Raw genomic sequence first — 12,255 nt, 5'->3', positions numbered from 1 at the left:
ACATGCATTTCTTTCGAAACGGCAGAACGGGACACCTGGCTGAAAGGCTGAAGACCGGCACCTGTGACATTGAGGAACTTTCTTTTTGCTTCTTTTCGTGTTACCCGGGACCTTCGGGGTTACGTTCAGACCCCAAACTGCATCATTGACATAGTCACGGTAACAAGCCTGGAAGGAGACAGGCAGCTGAAGGCACCAGCTCTGATACTTTTGTTGTTTGCTTTCTTCCGCATATGCTTATGTACACAACTGAGTGCCGCACGTCTGAATAAAGAGTTAGTTGTAAACCGCTTACCGCCGCCTATTTTACAACACAATTGGTCATCGGTGACGATTAATATAAGGGATGAATAGTACCAGCCCATTGGTACATTGTGACACTGCATATTCCATAGGGGTTTGGTGCAATTTGATTGGTTGGTGTGGAGTTGTTGCTCCTCGCAGCTCGTGGGTCAGCTGGGCTCATCTGGGTGGGTGGAGGTCAGGCCGGATCCGCAATGGGCGATTATTCTAACTAATTTAAACTTACACTGTATCTTTGACATGCTATAGCTAATGTAACACATACAACGTATATCAGAATGCAGGGTCGTCTATACATTGTAAACAAAAACAAACACATTCTTAACCCAGGGCTTTGAGGGGCAGGGGTGCAGTGGTCCTTTTTGCCAGGTGGCTTATCGAAGAGTTTCAGAGATTTATTCACCCTGGTGCTTTATGGTTCAAACCAATAGATTGATAGGTGTCCAAGTGGATTGTATGACCACACAAGATTAGTTATATGGGGACAATCTAGGGTGGTCAGTGGGGAAGGGTCTCCAACTGCTACATGAAAGGAGAGCTGAGGGGCAAAGGGTTGCGCAGACAATAATTCCTAAAGGTGGGGGCCAAGGAGCAGGAGTAGGTTTGTGGAGACGGATGAATTCTCAAGTGAAGATCTGCCTCGGTCACACGCAGGGCAGTGAGCTCTGTGGAAGAGAAAGAATACAGTTTATTTGGAACAATTCACGTCTGGGCTTCCATGAGAACTGGACTGGCACGGCGTAGACAGCGAAGGAGGTGGTGGGGGCTGTTGGAGCTGGCGGTGTGCGGCACTGGGTGAGGGAAGAGGAGGCCTTCTAGAGATCATTGTGCGGCCTAATACAAAAATGGAGTCTGATGTGGCACAAAATGGAGTCTTAGTGCATCGTCCCATAGCTTCTTACCACTGTCAGTCAAAGAAGGGGGGACGTCTCCACGCGATGGGATACCAAATAGACTTATGTCATGCAGACTGTATAGGGTGGCATACAGACCCTTGCTCCCTTACACAAGGAGTGGCTTCTAAATGGACTGACCTCCTTTCTAAACTTCGGTGTTCAGAGTTTCTGCAACAAAAACACATTACAGCCTATTCAAAAGTCCTGTCTGTACAACAGTGTGTGAGAAAGACTTAATCATATGATATCAATTACAAGTCAAGTTAATTATGGGACATAGGTGCATGCCTTATGTTGCTTGTGTGCACTTGGTTCTATTTTGTCACAGCCTGTCTTTACTTGTGTTGGCTGTTTGTTGTCTTAGTATATCTACAGACAAAAGATACAGGGAGTCAGATGCCGAGCTCTATGGGAAAACAATCAGCTTGCTTCAATCATACCCTGTAGGTAAGACAAAACTCTCTCACCCATCTTGTAATATTTGATTCCGCTATGGATTAGCCCACATCAGCCTTCAAGGATTCACCACAAGGGTCTTTCCAATATATTCTCAGCTATTCACTGTGGAGTAAGAATGCCACTACTTGTTGCGTCTATCAGTGGCTGGCTAAGGGCTTCGAAAAAACACCACCTGCAACTCTACTTACTCACTTATAATGATTTATCTTTATCTGGTGTATTTCTTGAGACGCCATACGGGACCATACGGATTTTCTTCCGTCTCGGTATTCACACTCTATGTATCTGAAAGTTAAGGTACAACCGTTTATTAGGGTACCCCTACTTGGCGCTTGCCTTTATCATTTTGAAATGCTGAGTCTGGCCCATCCGCAAGATGGGTGGTGCCCATGTGGCATATGTGCAATAAATACCAGCCCAGATGTTTATTATATTATGGTATTGGGAGCTTCTCTAATGCATACATGTCTGTATATGGAGCAGGCTTTGTTCATGAGTTGCTCCTTGCTGTTCAGGGTCATTGTACATTAGTAACCCATGTGTCTTCCTGACCGAGAATCACCCATCAAGAGCCAGTTTCTTAATTGTACTGGTTTTATCCCAAGCTATTACTTGCTGTCGAAGTGAGACCCTGTCTGGTTTGTAAATTCCTAACGTGCAGTCCCTGCTTGGAATTCTTAGAGCACTTACCGTGCTGGCTGTTTTATGTTTTTTAGTCCGTGCATTACCTGCCTATACAAGGCAGTTGCAAGTGAGTGCATCTAAGAAAGCCATGGCAGGAGAGTATACCAGCAAGGACAAGTTGAATATTGTATAGGGAATACATGAATCAAAGAGGTCCTCAGAAAAGCAAATCAGGATTAGCAAGAAGGCTGTGCTGATCACGAGACGAGGAGTGAAAATCTAGCAGGAGAGTACACCAGGTATCCTAACAAGACAAAGACAGTGAGCCAAGTTGTTTTGTACACTAATTGTGATATTACTCAAGAGAAGTCCAAGTAACTGACATTGTTGAATAAGCAACCAAGGGAAGAGAAAGCCAGGGGGAGGGAATCAATCACCCTCTGGAATAAGGAACTCTATTGTGTTGAAACTTTGGTGTTGGAGTTACACATTTTCCTTTTTGAACATTTGTGAACCACTCAAGGCCAAAGAAATTACCCTTTTCGTTTTAGGGTTTAGGTTGATGGAATGTGAGGGCCAGAATAGTACTTTGGCGGTTTTGCTTAGGACATTCAGACGTTGACAGACCCTTTGTTTTGGTTTTAGGTAGAGAAACACCTCTAAAGCAGGGACAAAGAGGCATTTCTCCACCCCCTTTTATTTTAATAAGTCTTTGAACAAAACCATGACTTCTTTGTGTTCGAGTCTCATTCCTGGCCCCTGACAGTAGACAGACAAAGTTAAGCAGGTAGTTCAAGCAAGACCATTGATTGCTTTGTAGTCTAGGACAAGGAACTTGAAAAGGGGAGCGGTTGTGCATGGCGAGAAAACTAGTGTTGGTAGATAAGTGGGGGAGGATCTGGTTAGGTTGGAGAAACTGCGGATAGCGAAGTTGAGGACTTTTTCTAAAGGGAGGAAGGATTCAAGAGGATGGCCAATGAATACAGCACGGGCTGTATTCCAGTTTGCTGAGCACAAGGGTTGATATAAAGGTTTGTAGAGGGGTGACTAAGAAATTGACACATTTTGTAAAATATTTAGGTTAATCCAAGCAGCAGAGTTGATGGGATTGATGAATTGTGCACTCAGAAGTCGCTATGAAAGAATACCCAAAGGTTGCAAGTCTTGGGTGATGGAGCACACATATCAAGAGGTACGTAGATGGGCGAGGTGAAGACAAGGATGGCATTGGAAGCCAGGAGAAAGATTACTTCCTTGTTTGAAGAGTTCAGCATGAGCCTGTGAGAGCATTCAGTGAACTATTTCAGTGAGATAGTTGGTAATCTGTTTTGAGTTGGCTGGAGTGAAGGAAGGAAAGGAGAAAAAGATGTGCATACCATTAGCAAAGAGGTGATAATAAAAGCCAAAGGACGACATAGGTACTGGCCCTATCCAGAATGTCTTCAGTGCTTTACAATGTTCAAAGTTTGAAGAGGTGGGTGGTGAAACAGAAGTCACAAAATGTTTTTACAATAGGATCGTTTAGGATAGACAAGTTCTAGCAAAGGAGATGGAGGCGCGGGGTTATGTGTGAGGAAACGGTATGTTTTTGTCTTTCTGAAAGTGGTGATGGAGGGTCTAGTGCGGATATGAAGAGGCAGGGTGTCCATGCCCTGAGTGCCCAGTGGGTAAATGCTTTTTTTTGTAGGTATCTTAGTTTGCAGAGTTGAATGAATAGGAGATGCTGGTTTTCTTGTCTTTTGTTTGTGTGGGTGATTGGTCTGAGTTTGTCATGAAGGTAAGATGGGGTTATTGTGGTGGATGGCTTTGAAAACAATAGAGATGTAACAACCCTTTTGCGGTCTGCTAAAAGTCCAAGATCACGCCTTCCCATTTTTTAACCCTGCCTACCTCTGCTCAATGCTTCCAAAAGTAATTTAACACTGATAGGGTAGTGGTTGGTTCAGCAGGTCTTCCCTATGAACTAACTCTCAACTTCCCCACATCATTCAGCACTTGTTAACTCAAACTAGGCAACCAATACAGGGCTTTAAAACACCCTCTCTCCAGATTCCATAGAAGACCGATTTGCACCTCTAACACCTACTGACGTATGCAGCCCTCACCAATGCACAACCATGTTGTAATCGCAAGGTTTCCTCTATACAATCGAAGTCATTAAAGCTCCTTTACATATAATAATTAGAAAGCTGTGACATATGCATAGTTCAGGGTATTTCTGATCTGCACCATCAAACACAAACCACCACAATCTTGGTAGTTCCTGCTCCGATTGTGTCCTCCCACTTATTCCTTATCTTTGATATATCCAGGTCTGCTTGCAGCTTGCTTCAGATTTATTTTTTCATAGGGTCAAGCGTTGTGCAGCGTCGCATCATGGCCCTCATGGCCTTCGTAGCATCCTCTGCAGCGATGTTGATGCTGGTATATGCAGCATGCGCAGTGACCTTTACTTCAGTTCCGTTTTTTCCACATGCTAGTGTGCTTCGAAACGATCAAGTTTCACCTCAGAGCAAAGTCCATTAAACTTCTACTCGACATGTTCTCGAAAATGAAGACCGGGTTTAAGCACTGTGCTAACTGTGAGGCGAAAATGTCCATTACAGACCCAACCGTGTCTGTCTGTGGTGTCTGGGGATAGGCCACAAAGTGGACAACTGTGGCTCATGCCAGTCCAAGGGGAAACTTGAAGCAGGTAATCCCTCTCCCAAATCCCCCTCCAATACAATGTCGAAAAAAAATCATCCTCTAACTCGAGGGAGGTGTCCCCTGAGAAAAAGCATTCTAAACACCAGAGATGCTCCAGATCACGATGCTAGTCATCTCACAAAAAAAGCAAGAAGCGACGTCCTAGATCCTCGTAGACTTCTTCCTCCTTTCCCGATAGTGTCTTTTCTGAAAAAATCTTTGACTCCTGCAGAATGCAAAGATTTCCACATAAACATCCTTGACATTTTCCAGAGGCAGGCTCCTCCGAGTGCTCCTCTCAAGGAGTCAAAGAAATCAAGTCACCCCTGTGTGTCTAAAAAGACCAGTAGGTAGGCTGATGTGTCTCCATCCCGTGGGCCTATGTGACCGGGAAGAGCAGCTCCTCGACTCAAGTCGAAGGAGTCTTCATCGACACATGAGATGAAAAACATCTTCCTCCTCGAAGGGAAAGGGTTCAGGGCCTTCATCTCCGATCTCGCAACTTTCTTCAGATGTTGAAGCTGTCAAGCATTTCACCCGAACCGCCGAGGCATTTGAAGCCGTCGACACATTCACTGGCCGTTTCCTCGAAGTCGTCAAGGCCCTCAATAACATAGGTGCACTCTGCCTTTTGAAGTCTTTAAAGCCCTCAACTGACTCGACAAAGTCTTAAAACCTTTGTCTAGACCAGATTGCTTTTGGTCTATGGGGTCGATCTTCGAGAAGGACGAGGAGGAGGGGGTAGGCCAAGCTCCATTTGCACATGAATTTGGAACAGAGGAGCTTATTTCTGAAGAGTCAAAAATGCAAAATCTTGTAGAGACACTAAAAGAAACCAGTAGTTGGGAGAACTGACTTTAGGAACCCAGAGGTGGCTGGATATTCAGATCCTTCCTACAGGTCATTCATCAGTAAAGTCTTGGAATGTCTTGGGTAGTCGAAACAAGCTGCAATTGTGGAAAAAGGCGACCATACTGATATATTGGATAGTGGTCCAGCAAAAGAAGCGGTATTACCATTTCACACCGCTTTGAGAGTGAGCGTGATTGAGAATTGGCTGAAACCAGATTCTGTCCCTCCAGTTAACAAGCTGCTGACAAATACAGAACAGCTTCTATAGATCCTCCCTTCCTCAACAGGCATCCAACACCAGAAGGCCTAGTGGTTCTGGCTGCAACAGCATCTTCTAGGTCTTCAGCGTATTCTTCCTTTCCTGCTGACAAGGACGATAGAAAGTTTGATGCATTAGGGAAGAGAATCTTCAGTGCAGGCAGTATGGCACTGAAGTCTGCCAATGGTACAAGTGCCCTGGCGAAATATACACAAACCCTTTGGGGAATTGCTCCCCTAGCAGCGGACCATATACCAGAAGGAGAAGAGAGGGATGGGTTTTTAAACCTAATCCAGGATGGAAAGGATGCCGTGAGGCAATCATTACAATATAGTCTGGGTACCATGGACTCTGTGAGTATATCTATGGCTGCCAGTACTGTGTTAAGACGCATGGCTCAGGAGATCTGGTTTCATGTCATATGTGCAGGCTCGTCTGCTGGACATGCCCTTCGATGGGACTCATTTATTCGGTGAGAAAGCTGACAGCAGCTTGGAGAAATTGCAAGCTTCAAGAGCAGCAGCTGAATCTCTAGGGATGGCTTTAAGACCACCTGTACAATCTTCAGGACCAGAGTGGAGAGTGCACCCTTTTCGGTTCTACTATTCATTTCGAGAGGAAGACATCAGTTCTCTCAGAGGGGTCAGAGAAGGGCTACTCGTGGATCCAGAGGCAGAGGGGGAAGAATACCCTGTGCAACAACTGCTGAATTGCCCTCAACTACAACTGGAGCGGCAAAATCTTGTTGACTCTCTCACCCACAAATTAGTGGTAGAAGGCAGACTGTCACAACATCTCCGGAGTTGGCTAGGCATAACTTCAGACTCATGGGTGCTACAAACAGTGGTCTACGGTTACTGCCTTGCATTCGTAAAGAGACAACTAGTTTGCCCCCCAAGTTCCCAATCTTGTTTGGATCCAGATCTGCTCCTACTACAAGAAATTCGAATTCTGCTGTAGAAAGGTAAGATGGAACTGATAGCTGTAGAGGAGAGACACCAGGTTGGTGCTCTCCTTATTTCCTAATCCCCAAGAAGGATTGAGGAGTGTGACCCATCTTGAACTTGAAATGCTTGAACAAGTTCCTCAGGAAGGACAAGTTCAAGATGGTAACACTTTCGCATATCCTTCAGGCTCTTGGACTACAGTATTAGTTGGCGTGATTGGACCTTCAGGATGCTTTCATATGCCCATCCATCTCAAGCACAGGAAGTACCAGTGGCTCACGGTTGGCAATTGTAATTATTGGTTTTGGGTTCTGCCACTTACGCTCACCTCAGCCCAGAGGGTGGTCACCAAGCTCATGGCAATGGTTGCAGCGAGTCTAAGAAGGGAGGGGATTCACATCTACCCCAACCTCGACTGGTTGATCAGGGCTCGTTCTCCAGAACGGTCTCAGTCATCTCAGTCGCACCTGCCACTTGCTCCACAAGCTGGGCTTCTCCCTGAACTTCAAGAAGTCCCATTTGACACCGTCACAAAAGCTTCAATTTATTAGGGCAGTCCTGGATTCAGCCTCGGCAAAAGCCTTGCCACCCGATTTGAGGGTTCAACATCTCTCGCAGCCGGTCCAAAAATGTCAGAGTGCCCAACATCTCCCAGCCTTTGACTTTCTAAAGTTGCTCGGCTTCATGGCATCCTGCATTTTTCTGGTGCCTGAAGCCCGTATGAGAATGCGATCCCTTCAGTGGGTTCTCAGTTCCCAGTGGTCTCAATTCTCCGGCAGAATGACAGACCTCGTTTAGGTCTTGACAAAGGTCGCCAAGGATCTCCTGTGGTGGGAATGCCGAGAAAATCTGATGAGAGGAGAACCTTTTCGGCTTCGGTCATGACAGATGCCTCCCTCACAGGATGGGGAGCGTGCATAAAGGATCTTTCAGTCAGACACTGGTCTCAGTCGAGGCCAGACTTCATGTCAACCTTTGGGAGCTGAGGGCGATCAGACTGACACTGATGGCCTTCCTACACGCTATAGGGGGAAACAAGAGAGCGTGTGGGGGTCACTGCCCCTGTGCAGAGAAGCAATGCAGCTCTGGTTCTGGGCACTAAGAGAAGGAATCGCTCTTCTGGCAGTTCATCTAGCCGGAGAAGAAAATACGGCGGCGGACGCTCTGAGCAGGCAAACACGATCTCCCATGAGTGGGAATTGGAGCAGGAAGTACTTCTAGCGATCTTTGCCCTTTGGGGAACGCCGCAAGTGGATCTGTTCACGACCAGTGTCTAAGTGCGAGCAGTTCTGCTCCAGGGAATTTTCCCAAAGAGGAGCTCTAGTGGACGTGTTTGTAGTGGACTGGGAGTTTCCACTTCTATGCACGCTTCCATCCCATCATCCCTCATGTCATCAGGAGGTTTGAGAAAGTTTTGGAAAACCATGATCCTCATTGCTCCGTATTGGGCAGTAGAACCTGGCCCCCGGGCCGTCTAGAGATGACAATCTGCCCTCCAGTTTGTGTTCCCCACGCCTGGTGTCTTGAGTGGGTGAAATACAAGGATTTGGACCTTCCGGGAAGATGTGATGGTGGTGTTGCTTTCGGCTAGAAGACCAGCAGCTAAGTCTTTATACCGCTGCCAAGTGGAACAAGATTTGCAGCTGGTGTAGGGTAAAGAGAATAGATCCTTTCACATGCAAACCTCCTTCTGTTCTTTCTTTATTACTCCATTTAACCCATTCAGGGTTACAAGTGACCACAGTCAAATGCTAATTAGCGGCACTGTACATAAGAGATCTCCTGATGGGGGCATCATACTTTTAAAGTGCTGATTGTCATACAATTTCTAAAGGGACTAACAAATTTGTTTCCACCAATTCCATTTATCGCACCAACATGGTACTTGAACCCAGTGTTAAAGTATCTCATGGAAGCTCCTTTTGAGTTTTTACATTTGTGTCCTTTGAGGATTCTCACACTTAAGACTGCCTTCTTGTTAGCTATAACGTCTGCACGCGGAGTACTGCAGGTTCTGTCTTCGAAACCACCTTTCACGTCCTTTTTCAAGGACAAAGTAGAGTTAAGAGTACATTCATCTTTTCTACCGAAAGTAGTTTCGGAATTTCACCTGGCGCAGCAGTAGTATTACCAACTTTTTATCCTCTGCCTCACCCATCAAAAGAGGAGTTGAGGCTGCATTGACTGGACCCTAGGAGTGTGTTGAGTTACTACATATCACAGACAGCATATGTTATTCAGAATGACCAACCTTTTCGTAGGATACACAGGACAGAGATTAGGTTTAGCGGTAACAAAGCAAACCATGTGTCAATGGATAGTTATGTGCATAACTGAAATGTTACTCACTAGCAGGGAAAGAGTCGCCTGAAGGCTTGAGGGTGCATTCCCCTAGATGGGTGGTTGCTTCTTCGGCTCTGGAAAGGGGAATGCCAGTGCAGCACATCTGCAAAGCGGCAACTTGGTCGTCCCTTCATACGTTCAGCAGATTTTACTGCTTAGACTTCTTATCAGGAGAGGCGGCCAAATTTGTCAAAGCCGCCCTCCATAAAATCAACAAATAGAAAATTCTTAGCACCTACCTCCTAAACTTCTTTGGGAGTGTATCATAGATGAGGAACACGTGGGAGGATACAATCCATTCGAAGAAAGTTACTTTCCTGTGGTAACCTTCTTTTGACTGGATGTTCCTCCCACGTATTCCTCATTGCACTTCCATCCATCCCCTCTTACTTGCCACGAATTTCTGTGCTATACACCTTCCTTTCTCGCAACTTCAGACCGACCTCCATCAGTGGCAAGGCATGCAGAAGAAGGGGGAAAGGGGGAAATAAACTAGAACTGAGGTTACGGACACTGCGTGTGCTTCATAAACCAGCATCAACGTCACGGCTGAGGATGCCACAGAGGCTGTCGAGGGCCATGATTCAAAGCTGCACGACACTCGACCCTATGAACACATTTTTCCAAAGCAAGCTGGAAGAAGGCTTGGATATATCAAAGATGAGGAATACATTGGAGGAACATTTAGTCGAAAGAACGTTACCACGGATAAGTACCTGGAGAATATTCTAATGGCATCTGTGTGCAGTACAAATCCCAATATATTCTTCAAATATGCCTAAGCCTGCTTCTTCAGTAGCCATAGACTGAACCTAACTCTACACTTGTAATACCCACCGTACCCACCACACTGATACTGATTTTTGCTAAGAAATTCCATCACTAGCTCACTTGCTCATCAGCCCCCACTAGCCAACTGACTCTCTGTACTTGGTTCCCAAGCATAAGCACCCTTGGACATTGGCACACTTGCTCGTAGCAATTCTTTTTGTTTGAGGGTTGTTGGTCTGAAGCCTTCTGTTCAATTACATGCCAAGGGTAGTACCTCTAAAGGATGGAGTGAAATCTGGCAATACGTCTATGTCCAGCTCTGTCTGTAAGATGCCAATGCTATTCTGACTGGTCCAATGATGGTGAAATGCAGCATTGATGATTTGTTTCTAGCTTTTGCCTGGAGCAGTACTTAACGGTTTGGGCTTGGTTTGCCTAATGGCATGTTTCCCTTTACAAATTTGAGTCAAGAAATATTGAAAATGTTATTCCCGCTGATCTGACAATCCAATTTGAAGTCTCAAAATTGAGTCATTTTTTATGTTCTGTAGATTTCCTGAAGTGGATGGTGGCTGCTTGATATGATATGATGGTTATTTTTAACATGCTTAATACCAAGAGGTTTCTAAGCGCAGACCCGGGGATTGAACCTGTGTTGCTCTGTGTCGTCTTGCTTCCAAGGCGAGCACGTTGCCCCTGAGCTATCCCCCCCGAGACTTACATGTACATATCTATTTCCCACTACGTGCAATAATGATAGTTTTCAGAAACAATTGTTAATGCTCCTCAGCCATGCACATGCATGGCGGACCACCGCCTTAACATGAATCCATTTGTATTCCATCAGATTTTTTGCAGGTGTGATCTTCAAGGATTCTATTTTCTGAGTCCATAGGAAAATGTGGGCAGAGATGCATGCAGATTTGTACCACAGAGCTGCCGAGTGAGGATGAAGCAAGTGTTGTGCTCCATCCCCCAGCTCTGTGCTGCAAAAGCATGGTAATGTCACAGATCATAACTTAGTGATGGAACACTTGTGTCCACCTGTAAATTGTGATCCAGCCATTTCACCAGTTCATTTAAAATGACACCCAACGTATTTTAATAGAATGTAGTTGTTGGCTGTTGTATGGCCATTTCTCACCTCTGTTTCTTACAGGTTACCTAACACAGTATGCAGTGTGCGGCTGTCCATCGCAGATGTCCTTGGCTTCATTCAGTCCTTCTCCATGTTCCGTACATATCTGAGCAAAGACCCAGACGCAGCAAAAGAATGTATAAGAAAAACTGAGCAAAGGTACAAATGAAGGACAATCTAAGGGAAGCCTGCCATGAGAGGGTGCATCCTTCAGATGCATCCGGAGAGTCTACAAGGAATACTGTAGGTTTCAACTTCTTTTTGGAAAAAGTAGATCATTTTAAGAACGAAATTCATAAGGAATCCTTGCTGAAAGTATGTGTTTTTTATTAGGAATAGCACACATCTGGACACCATATTAATGTGTTTATAAATGGATAAAGAAAGCAGTGTCCATGACAAAAATGCAGAATGCAGTGTCTATGCTTTAGTTATTTACTATTGGGCGTCCCTCTCTTATCCCCTCTGGGCTTCTCCCTCCCTATCCCAGGTGTCCTTGTCCAATGTGGTGAACTAGAGATTGTTTAACCCCTACTACATAAAAAACCTATCTTAGGTGAGGGCCTAAAGGCAACAGCCTTATCTAGCTGGTTGCTGCTGGCATTTTCTAGACATGCCCCATCAAAACTCTCCAGGATTGTCAATGTGGCTTTGTGTGAAGTGCCAAACTCAATCTCCCATCTATCTATCTATCTATCTATCTATCTATCTATCTATCTATCTATCTATCTATCTATCTATCTATCTATCTATCTATCTATCTATCTATCTATCTCTATCTATCTACATCCCACACCACATCCCACACACATACACACTTTTCTCTTCACCCTCTCGTTACTTGACACCATGCCATGCCCCCACCTCTTAATACACCTTTTACCCACCTCTTGCTACACCCCTCTCCTCTTGACACACTTCTGACTACACCCCTCCCCTCTTCTCACCTCACTACACCCCTCGTCTGATCCCCCA

General features: G+C 45.3%; 1 protein-coding gene across 5 annotated transcripts in view; it reads left to right on the top strand.

The window, feature by feature from the left end:
* Positions 1–12,255, top strand: part of LOC138451751 (putative methyltransferase DDB_G0268948) — a 336,692-nt gene that overhangs the window by 292,546 nt on the left and 31,891 nt on the right. For all 5 annotated transcript variants that reach the window (XM_069604928.1, XM_069604930.1, XM_069604927.1 and 2 more), the window contains one exon: positions 11,302–11,439. In XM_069604928.1, the coding sequence (XP_069461029.1) occupies positions 11,302–11,439 (138 nt within the window). The remainder of the gene's footprint in view (positions 1–11,301; positions 11,440–12,255) is intronic.

Source organism: Ambystoma mexicanum, chromosome 1p (genome assembly GCF_040938575.1).
Source record: "Ambystoma mexicanum isolate Mex_15411 chromosome 1p, UKY_AmexF1_1, whole genome shotgun sequence".
Lineage (NCBI taxonomy): Eukaryota > Metazoa > Chordata > Amphibia > Caudata > Ambystomatidae > Ambystoma > Ambystoma mexicanum.
The sequence above is the reverse complement of the archived record's forward strand: the minus strand, read 5'-3'. Positions and strand labels throughout refer to the sequence as shown.